The sequence below is a fragment of the Anolis sagrei genome, chromosome X, assembly GCF_037176765.1.
Source record: "Anolis sagrei isolate rAnoSag1 chromosome X, rAnoSag1.mat, whole genome shotgun sequence".
Classification (NCBI taxonomy): domain Eukaryota; kingdom Metazoa; phylum Chordata; class Lepidosauria; order Squamata; family Dactyloidae; genus Anolis; species Anolis sagrei.
In genome coordinates this window covers 75,495,823-75,514,952 of record NC_090034.1, presented here as the reverse complement: position 1 = coordinate 75,514,952, position 19,130 = coordinate 75,495,823, and the positions used below count along the sequence as shown (strand labels likewise).

The window sequence follows — 19,130 nt, the reverse complement described above, 5'->3', positions numbered from 1 at the left end:
ACACCCATTCTTAACTATATATTTTTTATTTATTGGTTTGTTTACTATATTTCTATCCCACTCTTTCCACCTCGAAGGGGACTCAGAGGGACATACAGTTATGGCAAAATGCAGTGCCACATTTCAAACACAAATAAACAAATACAACACATAGACATGATCCAGCGAGAAAATTAAAAGAAGTGTCCGAACAAAAAAATAAAAGCAATAGTCCCCACTAAAGCCCAGGAGGAACAGTCGAAATTAGAATGACAGCAGAGAAGCCAGCAGCCCCAATCCAAGTCAGGCTTGGTTGCAGCACTAAATTGATGGTCAAAGGGAAGCTGGCAGGCAAAATTCCCCAGTAGTTGTCCTATAAAGTATCAGTGACTTGAAATAATTTTGAGCTATGTCTAGGTAGCAGCAAGTTCATGGCGTGGACTTGGAGGCAATGGTAGAGCAGCTCTGCCGCACCAATATCTCTAGGTCAATGCTAGGCAGTGAAAGGAAAGGCCAAGTGGAGCGTAGCTCAAGGAAGCCACCAATCAGTTCTCAGCACTCGTTGCTCTTGCTGGTGTTTGAGTCTGCGTGAGACCATAGTCGCCCCGATGGAATCAGGACCTCAGTAGAATGCTAGTCAGCCGGGCAGTTGATAGAATTCCCAAATGATAAAATCAATCCACCTCAACCCCACCAAATTTGGTCCAATGAATGAAAATACATCCTGCATATTGGATATTTACATTGCAATTCATAATAATAATAATAATAATAATAATAATAATAATCTTTATTTATACCTCGCCACCATCTTCCCAGTGGGGACTCGGAGCGGCTTACATGGGGTGAAGCCCGGACAACATATTACAGCAATAAATTCAAAACATAAACAACAAACAACAAAACAACATCATCAGAATACATTAATAATAAGAAGAAAAGAAAAAAAGTCATAAAATGACATTCAAATCAAATCATTTATTTCGGTCATTGACCAGCACAGGAAATAGAGTCACATTTTCATACAAACTTGGTATGTTTGGTACATTAAAAATATAAATATAACTACTGAAGCACAATTTGGGTGAGGGAGCGGAGGGGAAACAGGTTAAAAACATACAATGCCCAGATCCATCACCAAATTGTAGATTCAGAGAAGAAGATTACTGGACACACAGTTAACTTTTGGTACTAGTCATTCCCTGACGGATTTTGTATGCTGCTGCACAGAACTTTGCAACATTGTAGGTTGTAACTGAATTAATATCTGCAAGTAGCATGGAGGTATAAAATTGTCCTGAATGGCCTGGGTACTTGTATATCAGAGGTAAGATAAGCCTGGCACGGATATCCCTGTAGAACGGGCACTGAAGGAGCACATGTTCTGTTGTTTCTACATGACCTGAGTCACAGCGGCAGAGTCTCTCTGGGAAAGGGATCTTCCGGTAGCGGCCTTTGAGTACAGCTGATGGGAGAGCATGGCATCGAGCCAGGGTGAAAGCCCTTCGAGGAATAGGAACCACTAAATTTTTTAAATATGCCATAGGGGAGGCAAGATCTGCTGTCTTCATTGATAAGGAAGGTTGGAACCGAGGCCAGATCTAGTTGTCGCTCTGTGTCTGTGATACGTTGTTTAATAAGTGTTTTGGCTTGATTGTAATCCATAGCGAATAGCAGACCTGGAGAGAATCCCAATGAGGAGATTTTTGATGCTACCGCCTGCTTCCATGTGGATTGGATGTCATCCGTCATGGGTAGTGGGGCAAGACCAAAGGGTGCATGGGATAGTCTGAGCCAGAGGTTGAGTATGGCCACCCACACCCTGGCCTCCACTCTCATAAAACCCGTCTCTAGTCGCATGGTTGCATTAGAAACGCATTTAGGGACCTGCAAGGCCGATCTCAGAAACTCTGACTGAACCAGCTCTAAGGAGGCAAAACTGGAGAAGGGGTCCAGCTGAGCACCATACAAGAGTTGGGCTAATGACCGCTTCAAACAGCTTGAGCGCTGCCGGTGTGAAGTGGCCCCCTTTTGTCTTAAGATATTTAAGAATGGCAATTGAGCTCCCCTGCGCGGTGTTGGATAACATAAAATAACATTCTAATAAACATTATCACAATAACAATAACAGTGGCCAGGCCACATGTACAGGATAAAACAATTAAAAAAAACTGTAATGAGATAAAATAGGAGCAAGACATTTACGGGGAACTCATAAAACACATAGATTTATGAGGTTGAACTTCCCATTTGGGGGGTGCGAGCTCCAGTAGCAGAAAAATGTTGAGGGGTGCAAAATGTCATGGTGTGCACCTACTCACCAAAGGCGCAGCGAAAGAGCCAGGTTTTAAGGTTCTTTTTAAATGTTTCTAGTGAAGGGGCTTTCCTGATCTCTCCAGGTAAATAGTTCCAAAGTCGGGGAGCCACCGAGGAGAAGGCTCTCTTCCTTATACCCACAAGACAGACTTGTGAGATTGGTAAAGGTGACAGGAGGACCTCCCCCGAAGATCGAAGGGCCTGGGTTGGTACAGTAGCAAAATTACAGTTACGAAATAGCAACAAAAATAATGTTATGGTTTGGGGGGGGGGGCACCAGAACGCGAGGAACTGTATTAAGGGCTGCAGCATTCAGAAGGTTGAGAACCAAAGAGTTAGGGGCACAGGATCCCCATGAAAGTGAACATTTGTGATTAAAGAAATTGCCATTTTTTTCTTACTTGAGAAAATACCTCTTTGGGAATTTCCAGATCTTCCGACACAACTCTTTGGTCAACTTCTGCTGGAAACTAGCTATAGAATCCCACCGAGGAACTTACAGCTTCTCAGAGAGAGCATTTTAATTCGATCCAAATGTAATCAAGCCTACAAAAGGTTAAACCTGTGATTGTGAAGAACCAGCTGTATATTTCCCAGAATTTCCCATTGGCTACGGGATTCTGGAAAGTGTACAGTTGGCTCTCTGTTTCCCCAGATTCCGCATCCATGGATTTGAATGTTTACGGCCTGAAGATATTATCCCTCTGCCAAACAAAATTCCTTAAAGCAAACTTCCCTTTTATGATTTTATAAAAGGGACATCATTTTGTTACGCAGTTGCATATAATGGGACTTGAGTTGCCAGAGATTCTGGTATCTATTGGAGTCCTGAAACCATACACTATCAAATACCAAAAGCTCAGCTGTAGCTCAAACATGTGACATGCGAGTGTGGAGAAGAGCAAACCATAGACCACCTACTCCAATGCAACCTGAGCCTTGCCACATGCACAATGGAGGACCTTCTTGCGGCAACACCAGAGGCACTCCAAGTGGCTAGCTACTGGTCAAAGGACATTTAATAGAATACCAAGTCTGCAAACTTTGTGTTTTGTTTGTTTGTTTGTTTGTTTTTAATGCAATACAACCGTTTTGGTCCGCTCCTGACATGATAAATAAATGTAGTTCAAAAAGTATAATTTCCTGGATATCTTGCAAAATTTACATTTTGCTATTAGTACTTTACTCTCCATGTAGAATTGAAATACATTGCTGGGAGTGGTTCTTGTTAGTCTCAGCTTGTTTCCCCCTTTTAAACCATTCTTATACACTGAGTCCTTGGTATCTGGGGATTTAGGTTCCATGACTTCATGTGGATACTAAAATTCATAGGTATTCAAGCCCCATTAAATAGAATGTGTACTAAAATGACATCTTTGATATGAAAAGGTAGAAAAAATGTTGCTTTTTGGAATTTTTATAATATATTATCAAGCTATAGTTGTTTGTTATTTATTTTTATTTACAGTATTTGTATACTGCTTTTCTCACCCCGAGGGGGACTCAAAGCGGTTTACACATAAGTAATCGCAAAAATTCAATGCCAGTACAAACAATTACAATTATATACTACAATTAGACATAAATCAAATTAAAAAATACATCCATGATCAATAAAACAATCATTAAAACAATAAAACAGGCTCGTCCATCAAATCGCCGTTCCAGTCATTGTCTTTCCGAAATGCTGCATACATTTACTTCTACTTCCCGAAGGCCTGGTCCCAAAACCATGATTTTAATTTGAATCCATGGATGCAGAATCTGAGGATTTTTCATAGCTGACTATACTTGATACTGGATCATTTTAATTCCTATCTAGTGGCACTTATAGAATCATAGAGTTGCAAGAGACCTTGTGGGCTATCCAGTCTAACCCCCTCCCAAGAAGCAGGTAAATTGCATTCAAAGCACTCCTGACAGATGACCATCCAGCCTCTGCTTAAAACCACCAAAGAAGGAGCCTCCGCCACACTGCAGGGCAGAGAGAGAGAGTTCCACTCACAGTCAGGAAGTTCTTCCACATTTTCAGGTGAGAGCTGTTCAGGAGTGGAACTCTCAGCTCCGGAGTTTGCCTTCTTTGGAGGCTTACAGTCACTTGTAAGAAATCATAAAATCGTAGAGTTGGGAGATGCTGGTCCCAGAGAGTTAATCTGGTTTCCAGATGGTCCCAATCTCCTCAATTATATGGGATCAGATGGGGGAGCATCCTATTGATCACCCCTTTCGTTCAATATGAGGTAATATGACTGCTGGGAGAGATCATCCAGAGTTTTGGAGTTCGGTGTCAATTTTACACCGGTTTTATTTATTTATCGTGTCAGGAGCAAACCAAAACAGTTGTATTGCATTAAAAAAGCAGACAAACAAACAAAGAAAACACAAAATTTGCAGACTTGGTATTCTATTAAATGTCCTTTGACTAGTAGTTGGCCTCTTGGAGTGCCTCTGGTGTTGCTGCAAGAAGGTCGTCCATTGTGCATGTGGCAGGGCTCAGGCTACAATGCAGTAGGGGGTCTGTGGTTTGCTCTTCTCCGCACTCGCATGTCGTGGATTCCACTTTGTAGCCCCATTTCTTAAGGTTGGCTCTGCATCTCGTGGTGCCAGAGTACAGTCTGTTCAGTACCTTCCAAGTCGCCCAGTTTTCTGTGTGCCCAGAACCAATGACACCTAACTTTTATTACTCCTTTCCACTGAATGCCGACGATGCCATCCTGTTCCTTAACCGGTGCCTGTCATCAGTGATGGACTGGATGAGGGCTAATAAGTTGAAGGTAAATCCAGACAAAACAGGTGTACTCCTGGTCAGTCGGAAGGCAGACCAAGGTGTGGGATTACAACCTGTTCTGGACAGGGTCACACTCCCCCATAAGATGCAGGTCCACAGTCTAGGGGTGATCCTGGACTCAGCACTGCACTGGAACCCCAAGTGTCAGTGGTGGCCAGGAGAGCCTTCACACAACTAAAACTTGTGCGCCTGCTGCGCCCATACCTCGAGATGCCAGATCTGTCCATGGTAGTCCACACCCCATCTGGACTACTACAACACTCCCTATGTGGGGCTGCCTTGAATATAGTTTGGAAGCTGCAATTAGTTCAGAGATCAGCAGCCAGGTTATTAACTGGAGCATCATACAGGGAGAGATCCACTCGTGTGCAATGGCATCTCCACTGGCTGCTGCTTCGCTTCCGGGTTAAATACAAAGGCCTGGTTATTACCTATGAAGCCCTAAACTGTTTGGGCCCTGAATATTTGAACAACCGCATTTCTGGGTTGTTGTAGTTTTTTTCTGGCTATATGGCCATGTTCTAGAGCAGTGGTTCTCAACCTGGGATCCCCAGATGTTTTTGGCCTACAACTCCCAGAAATCCCAGCTAGTTTACCAGCTGTTAGGATTTCTGGGAGTTGTAGGCCAAAAACATCTGGGGACCCCAGGTTGAGAACCACTTTTCTAGAGGCATTCTCTCCTGATGTTTCACCTGCATGTATGGCAAGCATCCTCAGAGCTAGTGAGGTCTGTTGAAACTAGGAAAAAGGGTTTATATATCTTTGGAATGACCAGGGTGGGACAAAGAACTCTTGTCTGCTGGAGCTAGGTGTGAATGTTTCAACTGACCACCTTGATTAGCATTTGATGGCCTGGCAGTGCCTGGGGCAATCTTTTGTTGAGAGGTGATCAGATGTCCCAGATTGTTTCCTCTCTGTTGTTTTTCCTAGTTCCAACAGACCTCACTACCTCTGAGGATGCTTGCCATAGATGCAGGCGAAACATCAGGAGAGAATGCCTCTAGAACATGGCCATATAGCCCGAAAAAACCTACAGCAACCCAGTGATGCCAGCCATGCAAGCCTTCGACAATAAACCGCATTTCTGTTTATAAACCAATACGAGTACTGCAGTCAGCAGAGGAGGCCCTGCTCTCGGTCCCCGTCTCAAGTACAGTTGGTGGGAATGAGAGAGGCCACTCCCCACCTCTGGAACTCCCTCTCTAAAGAGCTAAAAATGGCCCCCTCTCTCCTCTTCTTCAGAAAGCTTTTAAAGACCTACCCGTGCAACCCAGCTTATGAAGAGGAGGAGGATCAGTATTCTTGATTTTTTTTAAAAATAATCTTTATTGAGAGTTTCTGTTAAAAAATACCATGTATATAAAATCTTTGGGTAACCAAGGAAGAAAGAAAGAGGGGGGAAAGGAAGGAAGAAAAAAGAAAAAAAGAGAAGAAAGGGCAAAGAAAAAGATATTAAAAATATAAGCTTTGTTGACTTCCCGAGTATCTTCCCTGTGGATTCTTCCATTTCTTTCCTACATCTTCTTCTGCTGCTGCTTTTTCTCCCTTCCTTCTAAATTAATATGTTTCTATTGTTATGTTTCAAATATTCCGTAACTTTACGTTTCTTTTATCGGTGTCTGCTTATTTTTGGATATTAATTGTGTAAGTCTGTCCATATTGCTAATGTCTGCAATTTTCTCCATCCAATCTTTTTCTTCTGGGATCTCTTTCTTTTTCCATACTTTTGCATAGCAGATTCTTGCTGCCGTATTTAATAGGAATAGGAGTTTGTCTAGTTCTGATCTATTATTCCAAGCAGGAATATCTCTGGTTTCAGGGAAATCTTTATATTTAATATTTTTTGTAGTATGTCTTGTATTTTTTCCAATATATCTTCGATTTCTCACATGACCACCACACGTGGAAATATGATCCTTCCTTCCCACATTTCCAACATTTTATGTTTATGTTTTTATAACATTTTCCTAATTTCTGTGGGGTCATATACCATCTATGTGACATCTTGATCCAGTTTTCCTTTAGTTCTACTCACCTAGACACCTGATACCCACTTCAGACCGTTGTTGTGATATAATTTTTAGGCTTTTAATGCATTAATGTATTGTGTTTTAACTGATATTTAGCATATCCTTGGTTTAAGTTCTGCTATTTATAAGTTATATTTATTTTATTTTATTTCGTGTTTCATTATGACTGTTGTTTATGTGTTCCTGCCATTGTATGTTTGCCATTTTTGTTATACTTTGGTAACCTCTCTGAGTCCCTCTGGGAGAGAGAGTGGGGTATAAATAAAGTATTATTATTATTATTACTATTATTAGCTGTCCCCTGCCACGCGTTGCTGTGGCCCAGTCTGGGGATCTGGAAAATAAAGTAATGAGAAAGTGTTGGTTTCTAATTTATGAATTCCTTTATGCTTGTATTTCTTTGTTAGTGTTGATGTGGAGAGTGTCTGGTTTGCCTACTCTGGAATATGCAACATATCATAGTCCTTCTTTAGGGGTCTCTTTCAAATCTATGATACTATCTGTGTGTGTGAGAATCATATCTTTCTATCTATCTATCTATCTATCTATCTATCTATCTATCTGTATTTATGACTGGATGGCTCTTTGCCAGAGGGCTCTGATTACATTTTCTTGCCCTAGTGAAGAGAGTTGGACTGGATGGCCTTAAGTATTTTCTGTTGGTCATGGGGGTTCTGTGTGGGAAGTTTGCCCCATTTCTGTCGTTTGTGGGATTCAGAATGCTCTTTAATTGTAGTGAACTATAAATCCCAGTAACTACAAATCCCAAATGTCAAGGTCTATTTCCTCCAAACTCCGTCAACTCTAAAATGTCAAGGTCTATTTCCCTTAAACTCCCATCTGTGTTCATATTTGGGCATATGGAATATTTGTGCCAAGTTTGGTCCAGATCCATCATTGTTTGAGTCCACAGTGCTCTCTGGATGTGGGTGAACTACAACTCCCAAACTCAAGGTCAATGTCCACCAAACCCTTCCAGTTTTTTCTGTTGGTCATGGGAGCCCTGTGTGCTAAGTTTGGCCTAATTCCATCATTGGTGGAGTTCAGAATGCTCTTTGATTGTTGCTAAACTATAAATCCCAGCAACGACAATTCCCACATAACAAAATCAATTTTTTTGAGTGGAGGACATACATTGGGTTGTTAGGTGTCTTGTGTCCAAATTTGGTGTCAATTCCCCCAGTGGTTTTTGAGTTGTGATGGTATCACAAACAAACATTACATTTTTATTTATATAGATTATTATTATTTGATACATAACAAGATTAGTACACAGCAAACAAGATCACTATGCTGACTTTTGTATTTGATCACACACTGGACACTTCCCAAGTCTCTAGGACTGTGTGAGGTATCAGCGAATAATGTGTGCAGATCTGAGTAGGGTGGCCTTTTGCAGCTGACAGATGGTAAATTTGTCGGCGCCAATTGTTTTTAAGTGCAGGCCAAGGTCTTTAGGCACTGCACCCAGTGTGCCGATCACCACTGGAACCACCTTTACTAGCTGCTGCTGCTTCTTGTTGTTGTTGTTGTTGTTGTTGTTGTTATCGCGATCTCTTCCATGAAATGCACTGTTTGTCTTCTGCACTTAGAAAAAAAATCTCATTTTTCTCATTGTAGAGAAAGAGAAGCGGGAGAAAGCCATCTTGGAAGGAGAGAGCACAAGTGTCCCAAGTTCCGAAAGCTCAGCCTCCCCCAAAGGACGTAAGTGACCTGGGAACTTCTCTTTTGCAAGGGAAATCTATTGGAAATATGAAAGCTTGACCCGACCCTGGAGATGGAGGCGAGGCATTTCAAAGTCCCCAAGGTGAACTCAATCTGACTTGTGTGCTCCTTGGAACCCAGTGCAAATTGAATTTCAAAATCTACACTCTTGTCAGATGTTTGACAAAGTGGTTCTAGGTGAAGTGTTTCTTAAAAGAAATAACTGCTGGAACAGCTTAAAGGTACAGCGCCTGCCATTCATGTTGAAGATGGCACTGTGTATATCCCCTTGAGTACAGCTGGGCGGATAACATGCTGTCATTCGTAGGAGACTTTAAGGCAGAATAAAGGTAGCAGCTGCCTTTTCTCCCTACATGATATTCCTAGTAACCCATGTAGCTAAGAACTGATGTCTCCGCTTATTGATTTATCTGTTTTTCTTCTATCTGCAAATCCTTTTCCTTTTGTATTGTTTTCTTTCTGACTATAATCTTGAGTAACGAATTTTATAAGATGTTCCAAGAGCCCCATATGGTTGAAGAGTAATATCAGAAATCCCTTAAAAAAAAAAACAGTCAAGTATTCATAGACCTGTCAGCAGCTTATACTGGTACTGTAAATCATCACCTTCTTCTGAGGAAAAACTTATAATATCACAAAGGACTACCACCTCACCCACTTCATAGGAAATCGGCTACAAAACAGGAGCTTTTTTGTTGAGTTCAAGGGCCAGAGAAGCAGATGGCGAAAACTGAAGAACAGCCTGCCTCAGGGGAGTGTGCTTGCTCCATCAATCATAGAATCATAGAATCAAAGAGTTGGAAGAGACCTCATGGGCCATCCAGTCCAACCCCCTGCCAAGAAGCAGGAATATTGCATTCAAATCACCCCTGACAGATGGCCATCCAGCCTCTGTTTAAAAGCTTCTAAAGAAGGAGCCTCCACCACACTCAGGGGCAGTGAGTTCCACTGCTGAATGGCTCTCAGAGTCAGGAAGTTATTCCTCGTGTTCAGATGGAATCTCCTATCTTGTAGTTTGAAGCCATTGTTCCGCGTCCTAGTCTCCAAGGAAGGAGAAAACAAGCTTGCTCCCTCCTCCCTGTGGCTTCCTCTCACATATTTATACATGGCTATCATATCTCCTCTCAGCCTTCTCTTCTTCAGGCTAAACATGCCCAGCTCCTTAAGCCGCTCCTCATAGGGCTTGTTCTCCAGACCCTTGATCAATCCCACTGGAGCACTGTTTAACATTTACACAAAGGGGCAGAAAGTTTAATATATGCTGACATGCCATCACCTCCCAAGCAGGGAGCTTTGAAATGGTTGAAGCTCTCCAAAGCTTTAGGTGCTCTTGCTGCCTATTACAGGGAAAACCAGCTGATTTCTAATCCATCTATAACACAGATATGTGCTTTTCATCTTAAGAGCTGACAAGCATCTCGAGCTCTGAGGATGACCTGGGAAGGAATCCCACTGCAGCATTGCAACACACCAAAATACCTGGGAGTCACTCTGGACTGTGCTCTGACTTACAAGAAGCACTGCTTGACTATCAAGCAAAAAGTGGGTGCTAGAAATAATATCATACAAAAGCTGACTGGCACAATCTGAGGATCACAAGCAAACACAGTGAAGGCATCTACGCTAGTGTTTTGCCACATTGTTGCTGAATATGCATGTCCAGTGTGGAACACATCTCACCAACAGTGGATGTGGCTCTTAATGAGACATGCCACGTTATCACAGGATGTCTACACCCCACACCACTGGAGAAATTATACTGTTTAACTGGTATTCCACCACCAGAAATTTGCCGTGAAGCAGCAGCCAACAATGAAAGGCCCAAGTCAACATCTCCGGTCCATCCCCTGTTCAGATATCGGCCAGCACGCCAACACCTTAAATCAAGCAATAGTTTTCAAAGATCTACAGAGATACTCACAGGAACACCTCAGCAAACGAGAGTCCAAAAGTGGCAGGTTAAAACCCAGAACCCATGATCTAGGATTGTCTGCTCGCTCCATCTCTCTCCAAATACCTATCCTAGTTATATGTCACCTTGTCATGCCCGGCATTTTTAAATTTTAATTATTACATTTGGCCCTGCCATAGGTTTTTAATGCGTCGTGGTGTTATTGTTACTGTTTATTGCTTTGTTTATGAGTTTATTTATTGTCTATATTGCTGTTGTTGCTGTTTTTACTGATGTATTTGGGCTCGACCTTTTGTAAGCCGCACCGAGTCCTTAGGGAGATGGTAGCGGGGTATAAATAAAAGATTATTATTATTATTATTATTATTATTATTATTATTACATAACCTCAATCCATGATGGATACCAAATGAGAGACTCCCTCTTGGGCACACAGAAAACTGGGCAGCTTGGAAGGCACTAAACAGTCTGCGTTCTGGCACCACGAGATGCAGAGATGTGGGCAAAACGTCTGGAGTGAATGCATCTGGAACATGGTCATACAGCCTGGAAAACTCACAACAACACAGTGATTCCAGCCATGAAAGCCTTCAACAACATAATAACAATAATAGTAATGGTGGGGGTTGAACCTTGGTCCTCTTCGAAAGCAAACAGTATAGAAGAGACACGGCTCTTTTTTCAGTACCTCTGAAAACCACCAATACAAAGAATGTGCATATATTTAACTAGCTGTCCCCTGCCACGCGTTGCTGTGGCCCAGTCTGTTGATCTGGAAAATAAAAGGAACGAGAAAGTGTTGGTTTTTAATATATGTAATTTCTTTATGCTTGTGGGTAAAGAATAAGTCTTGTCGTTTCTTTGTCAGTGTTGCTGTGGAGATTATCTGGTTTGCCTACTCTGGAACATGGAACATATTATTGTCCTTCTTTAAGGGCTCCTTTCAAACCTATGATACTATATCTGTGTGTGTGTGAATCATATCTATCTATCTATCTATCTATCTATCCATCTATCTATAGCTGGATGGCTCTTTGTCAGGAGTACTTTGTTTACATTTTCTTTCCCTGATGAAGGGAGTTGAATTGGATGGCCTTAAGTATTTTCTGTTGATCATGGGGGTTTGCTCCAATTCTGTCGTTGGTGGGGTTCAGAATGCCCTTTGATTGTAGGTGAACTGTAAATCCCAGTGATTACAACTCCCAAATGTCAAGGTCTATTTCCCCCAAACTCCATCTGTGTTCATATTTGGGCGTATTGAGTATTCATGCCAATTTTGGTCCAGATCGATCATTGCTTGAGTCCACAGTGATCTTTTATTGTAGGCGAACTATAAATCCCAACAACTACAACTCTCAAATGCCAAGGTCTAGTTTCCCCAAACTCCACCAGTGTTCATTCACATTGGGCATATTGAGTATTCATGGCAAGTTTCATCCAGGCCACAGTGCTCTCTGGATGTAGGTGAACTACAACTTCCAAAATCAAGGTCAATGCCCACCAAACCCTTGCAGTATTTTCTGTTGGTCATGGGAGTTCTGTGTGCCAAGTTTGGTTCAATTCCATCGTTGTATGAGTTCAGAATGCTCCTTGATTGTAGGTGAACTATAAATTCCAGGAACTACAACTCCCAAATTACAAGATTATAATTTTTTGAGTGATGGTCACTCCTTGTGTTGTGAGACATTTTGCTGCCAAATTTGGTGTGATTTCATTCATTGGTTCTTTTGTTTTTAAGGAACTCATTATGCACTGAGCATTTATATATATATATAGACTTATGCAGTGTCATAAAATTTCAAATTCTGAAATTTTATACATATCCAAAGCATAGTTCAGATTTAAGGATTCTCAAGACTGTGGCCAGAAAACATTATTGAGGCCTTCGGAGCCAGTCATTCTGCTGAATTATTATCCGTGCTGCCCAGAGAAACGCTTTAGAGCAGAGTGGATGTTAAAGAGGATTTCTTCCCTATCAAATATCCTGGTGGATCAATATGACGCAGTCTGCTTGGACAGGAGCCCTGTTTATGGGTGATTTCCTCTGCAGCATCTCGGATGGGAAGAAGGCAGGCAAGTCTTTGCTCCCCGCCGGCCGGTTCATTTAAGGCTATTTGTGCCAAGCAAGGTTTTGGAGATAGCCTTTGCCACCAGACAATTGCACAGAGGATCTAGCTTAAAAACAATACTCGGAAGACATGACCCCATTTCGTAAGCTGCACAGCCCAGACCGTTAAGCGTTTAAATGGATCCCCGGGAGCCATTTTCAGACAGCCGCTTGCAGGAAGGTGGGGAGCTGCCTCTCCCGAGTCCCCTCCCTTCTGCTGTGGAATAACAGGCGCACAGGTTTCATGATGAAGAAGCCACGGGGGTCAAGAGGACAGTTACATCCTTGATAGATTTCAATCAGAGGTCAGTGACATTGTTAGACCTGATCTGCACCCAAATCACAGCTTCTCCAGAATGGAAAAAAAAAGAATCCAGTGTTCTCTGGCCATTCTGCTGGCAGGCAGTGAGAAAAGTGACCTTTTTCCAAGCTGGAGGACATAAGCAGCGCTCCTTTGGGAAATCTGCACAGCAATAGATAAAATCAAATTATCAACCAGTGTGAAAATGTCCTTAAGGGCATCTCCTTCTATCTTCAAAGCTGAAATATGTACTTTTTTATTGTACGCAAGTACAAAAAGAACACAATAACTAACAAAAACTATACATTTAGAGCAGTGGTTCCCAACCTTTAAGAGACCGTGGGCCACTGGGACAAAAAAAGGGGCTATTTATTTATTTATTTATTTAGAACATTTTTACCCCGCCTTTCTCAACACTTAGAGGGACTAAGGGCGGCTTACAATTGGCAACAATTCAATGCCGCTTCATACAGTACAAATAGCAAAAATAACAATTAAAACCATGAACATTAAAATAAAAAATGTACAATATCACAAAGGACTACCACCTCACCCGCCTCATAGGAAACCTGCTACAAAACAGGAGCTTTTTTGTTGTGTTCCAGGGCCAGAGAAGCAGATGGCGGAAACAGAACAGCCTACCTCAGGGGAGTGTGCTTGGCCCATCCATGTTCAACATCTACACAAATGACCAGCCACTGCCAGAAGGGACAGAGAGTTTCATCTATGCTGATGATCGTGCCATTACCGCTCAAGCAGGGAGCTTTGAGATGGTAGAACAGAAGCTTTCCGAAGCTCTAGGTGCTCTTACTACCTATTACAGGGAAAACCAGCTGATCCCCAACCCATCTAAAACACAGACATGTGCCTTTCCTCTCAAGAACAGAGAAGCATCCCGAGCTCTGAAGATCACCTGGGAAGGAATCCCACTGAAGCATTGCAGCGCACCCAAATACCTGGGAGTCACTTTGGACCGTGCTCTGACCTACAAGAAGCATTGCCTGAACACCAAGCAAAAAGTGGGTGCTAGAAACAATATCATACGAAAGCTGATTGGCACAACCTGGGGATCACAACCAGATACAGTGAAGACATCTGCCCTTGCGCTGTGCTACTCTGCTGCTGAGTATACATGCCCAGTGTGGAACACACCTCACCACACTAAAACAGTGGATGTGGCTCTTAATGAGACATGCCGCATTATCATGGGGTGTCTGCGCCCTACACCACTGGAGAAATTACACTGTCTAGCCAGTATCGCACCACCTGACATCCGCCGGGAAGTGGCAGCCAATAGTGAAAGGACCAAGGCAGAGACATCTCCAGCTCATCCCCTGTTTGGGTATCAGCCAGCACGTCAACGACTTAAATCCAGACATAGTTTTCTAAGATCTACAGAGACACTCGCTGGAACACCTCAGCAAGTGAGAGTCCAAAAGTGGCAGGCTCAAACCCAGAACCTCAACCAATGGCTGATACCAAATGAGAAACTCCCCCCTGGGCACACAGAGGACTGGGCGACTTGGAAGGCGCTGAACAGACTGCGCTCTGGCACCACAAGATGCAGAGCCAACCTTCAGAAATGGGGCTACAAAGTGGAATCCTCGACATGCGAGTGTGGAGAAAAGCAAACCACTGACCACCTGCTGCAATGCAACCTGAGCCCAGCCACATGCACAATGGAGGACCTTCTTGCACCAACACCAGAAGCACTCCAAGTGGCCAGATACTGGTCAAAGGACATTTAATCAACTACCAAACTCACACATTTTGTATTTTCTCTGTTTGTTTGCTTTGTTCTGTTAGAAATGTAATATAATTGACTGGCTGCCCTGACACGAGAAATAAATAAAATAAAAAATTAAACACTTATGACCCATTTAGCTATTGCCGGTCTGGTGGCTATTTTTCTAGCCATATACTAATGATTACTCCGTTTCACTTATCCAAATCTACTTCCAAGCCATAGTCAAATATTATCCATTGTCCTTTAACCTGATTGCCTGAAGGCCTGGTCACACAACAACTATTTTACCTTCTTTCTGAAGGTGAGGAGGGATGACGATGATCTAATTTCCCTGGGAAGCGTATTCCACTGGCGGGGGGGGGGGGGGGCTACCACCGAGAAGGTCCTGTCCCTAGTCCCCGCCAAACATGTTTGAGACAACGGCAGGGCCGAGAGCAGGGCCTCCCCAGAGGATCTTAAGCTCCGAGGTGGGACATAGAAGGAGATACGTTCAGACAGGTACGCTGGACCGGAGCCGTATAGGGTTTTATAGGTCAAAACCTGCACTTTGAATTGTGCTCAGAATTGGATCGGCAGCCAGTGGAGCTGGCTATGTATGTACATACATATGTATGTGGTATGTTCCCTGTATGACGCTCTGGTGATTAATCTAGCTGCCGCTCATTGGACTAATTGCAGTTTCCGAACAGTCTTCAAAGGCAACCCCATATAGAGCGTGTTGCAGTAATCTATTTGGGATGTGACAAGAGCATGGACCACCATGGCCAGATCCAATTTCCCAAGGCACAGCTGGCGCACAAGTTTTAACTGTGCAAAAGCTCTCCTGGCCACCACCGAGACCTGGGGTTCCAGGCTCAGCGATGAGTCTAGGATCACTCCCAAGCTGCGAACATGGACCATCAAGATCAATCAACAAAAATAAATTTTAAACATTTTTAAGTAACTGGAATGTCTGAATCATATGAACGTTCACATATACATTGTTTTATTTTGTGATATAAAGACAAAACACCATAATGAGACTTAATGAAAAAAATAATGTGATTTTTGAGTTTGAGTAGGGATACCAAGGTGCTTGTTTATAGAGCTATTGTCCTCCCAACCCTGCTATATGCGTGGACTGTCTACAGACGTCACATGCAACTCCTGGAACGATTCCATCAGCGCTGCCTCCGGAAAATCCTGCAAATCTCTTGGGAAGACAGGCGGACAAACATCAGCGTGCTGGAAGAAGCAAAGACCACCAGCATTGAAGCGATGGTCCTCCGCCATCAACTCCGCTGGACCCGCCACATTGTCCGGAGGCCCGACCACCGTCTCCCAAAGCAGTAGCTTTACTCCGAACTCAAGAACGGAAAACGGAATGTTGGTGGACAGAGATTTAAAGATGGGCTCAAAGCCAACCTTAAAATCTCTGGCATAGACACTGAGAACTGGGAAGCCCTGGCTCTTGAGCGCTCCAGCTGGAGGTCAGCTGTGACCAGCAGTGCTGCAGAATTTGAAGAGGCACCAATGGAGGACAAAAGGGAGAAGCGTGCCAAGAGGAAGGCGCATCAAGCCAACCCCGACCGAGACCACCTTCCACCTGGAAACCAATGCCCTCACTGCGGAAGAAGATGCAGAGCAAGAATAGGGCTCCACAGCCACATACGGACCCACAAAAATATTGGAAGACCATCATCCACGGAAAACGAGGGATCGCCTAACTCAACTCAATAGAGTGAGACCTCCATATCCGTGAAGTATATGTTCCCAGCCAGCTGCAGTTACAGGAAACCATGGATGTGACCAAACACTATTGACTTACTATATATACTCAGGTATATGTTTAGAAATCTTAGGCAAACATTTGACACTAAAAACTGGGTCAACTTATCAATGGTCAAAGTTAGTACTACACCTTAAAGAGAAACCATCTCCTCCTTCTGAGCCAAACACTAAAAGCTAGACCCCAGTTCTTTTTCAGGAACATCAAAAAAGTGCCAGAAGCGTCCACTCCTCTACTGTCATGCTTTGGCCATACAATGAGAAGACAATTACTCCTGGGAACAGACAATAATCTTGGTAAAGTAGCAGGCAGTAGGAAAAAAGTAGGATAGACTCACTCAAGGAAACCACTGTCTTGAATCCCCTAAACCTGTGTGGGGCTGTTGATTGAGTGACTTGAAGGTCTCTCATTCATAGGGTTGCAATAAGTCTATTATTTATTTATTTATTTATTTACTTTGCTTGTATACCGCAGTTTCTCAGCCCGTAGGCGACTCAACGCGGTTCACAACAAGAGCAAAAAGACAATCATAACAGCATACAATTTAAAAACCATTAACAGCATAGTATACAAAGTAATGACATATCAATACAACAACCTTAATGTCTCGTCACTAGAATCGTGATCCAATTCGTCGTCCGTAATTCCGTTCCTATATTCATCATATTCATTGCACTGTTTATCCGAATGCCTGTTCAAACAGCCAGGTTTTTAGTTTCCTTCGAAACACCATTAACGTAGGAGCTGATCTAATGTCCATGGGAAGGGTGTTCCACAGCCGGGGGGCCACCACAGAGAAGGCCCTGTCCCTCGTCCCCGCCAGCCATGCTTGTGATGCAGGCGGGATCGAGAGCAGGGCCTCCCCAGAAGATCTTAGAGTCCTGGTGGGTTTGTAGGCAGAGATACGTTCAGATAGGTAGCTTGGGCTCGAACCGTTTAGGGCTTTATAGGCCAATGCCAGCACTTTGAATTGAGCCCGGTAGCAAATCGGCAGCCAGTGGAGCTGGTGCAGCAGAGGGGTTGTATGCTCCCTGCGCTCCGCTCCTGTTAGTATCATGGCTGCCGAGCGTTGGACTAGTTGGAGCTTCCGAGCCGTCTAAGTCAACTTGATGGCAGTAAACAAAAAGTTATTATTTCACATAGAAAGCGGTGAGCTAAATCCAATGTTGTCCCAACTTGGGGATTCACACAGAAATGAGCGACACTTATTAGTCACCACTGATTTCAATGCATCTCTCTACTCTAGTTGGAACTATAATTGGATTTAGTCCAGTATTATTAAAACCAGACTCTTAAGCCATAGCAGATGGTGGTATTCTACTTATTTATCGCCCTTTATGCTGCAAAATGACATACACATACCCGACACACATTGAGGAAAGAGGCTGTTATAGATCCCATTGAGTGCTCCGCCTTGTCCCCAAGATGACCTCCTTTTTCAGTGTATCGTGCTTTGGTTGATGGTGGTGACACTTTGGTGAGGAATAAAAAATTCTGATTGTTCCTTTTAGGAAAACACACATTAGTATTCAAGTCGCAATCTACTTGTCTCTTCTTGCTTTTTCCTGAATATGCATAAATTTGAATGATAGAATTCCTTTGTGATACAAGATACCTGGGAGCTTCTAGGGACATGTCTACAACATATTGATGTATCATTTGGAAAGACCCCCAGTTGCGCAATAGGTTAAACCCTTGTGCCAGTTGAAATGTTGATTGAAAGGTCGGCGGTTCAAATCCGAGGGCAGGGTGAGCTCCCATCTGTCAGCTCCAGCTTCCCATGCAGGAACATGAGAGAAACCTCCTACAGCAGTGGTTCTCAACCTTTCTAATGCTGCGACCCCTTAATACAGTTCCTCCTGTTGTGGTGACCGCCAACCATAATACTATTTTTGTTGCTACTTCACAACTATAATTTTGCTACTGTTATGAATAATAATATAAATATCTGATATGCAGGATATATTTTCATTCACTGGACCAAATTTGGCACAGATATGTGATATGCCCCACTTTTAATACTGGTGGGGTTGGCAGGGGATTGATGTTGTCATTTAGGAGTTGTAGTTGCTGGGATTTATAGTTTACCTACAATCAAAGAGCATTATGAACTTCAACAGTGGAATTGAACCAATCTTGCCACACAGAACTCCCTTGACCAACAGAAAATACTGGAAGGGTTTGGTGGGCATTGACCTTGAAGTTTGGAGTTGTAGTTCACCTACATCCAGAGAGCACTGTGGCCTCACACAATGATGGATCTGGACGAAACTTGCCATGAATACTCAATATGCCCAATGTAAATGAACACTGGTGGAGTTTGGGGAAACTAGACCTTGGCATTTGAGAGTTTTAGTTGCTGGGATTTATAGTTCACCTACAATAAAAGATCATTCTGATCCCCACCAATGATAGAATTGGGCCGAACTTCCCACATGGAACCCCTATGACCAACAG

The 19,130-nt window shown here is 43.0% G+C and overlaps 1 protein-coding gene across 2 annotated transcripts in view; it reads left to right on the top strand.

The window, feature by feature from the left end:
• LDLRAP1 (low density lipoprotein receptor adaptor protein 1) overlaps nt 1-19,130 on the top strand; it is a 156,687-nt gene that overhangs the window by 108,636 nt on the left and 28,921 nt on the right. For both annotated transcript variants that reach the window (XM_060784440.2, XM_060784439.2), the window contains exon 6: nt 8,734-8,817. In XM_060784440.2, coding sequence (XP_060640423.2) covers nt 8,734-8,817 — 84 coding nt within the window. The remainder of the gene's footprint in view (nt 1-8,733; nt 8,818-19,130) is intronic.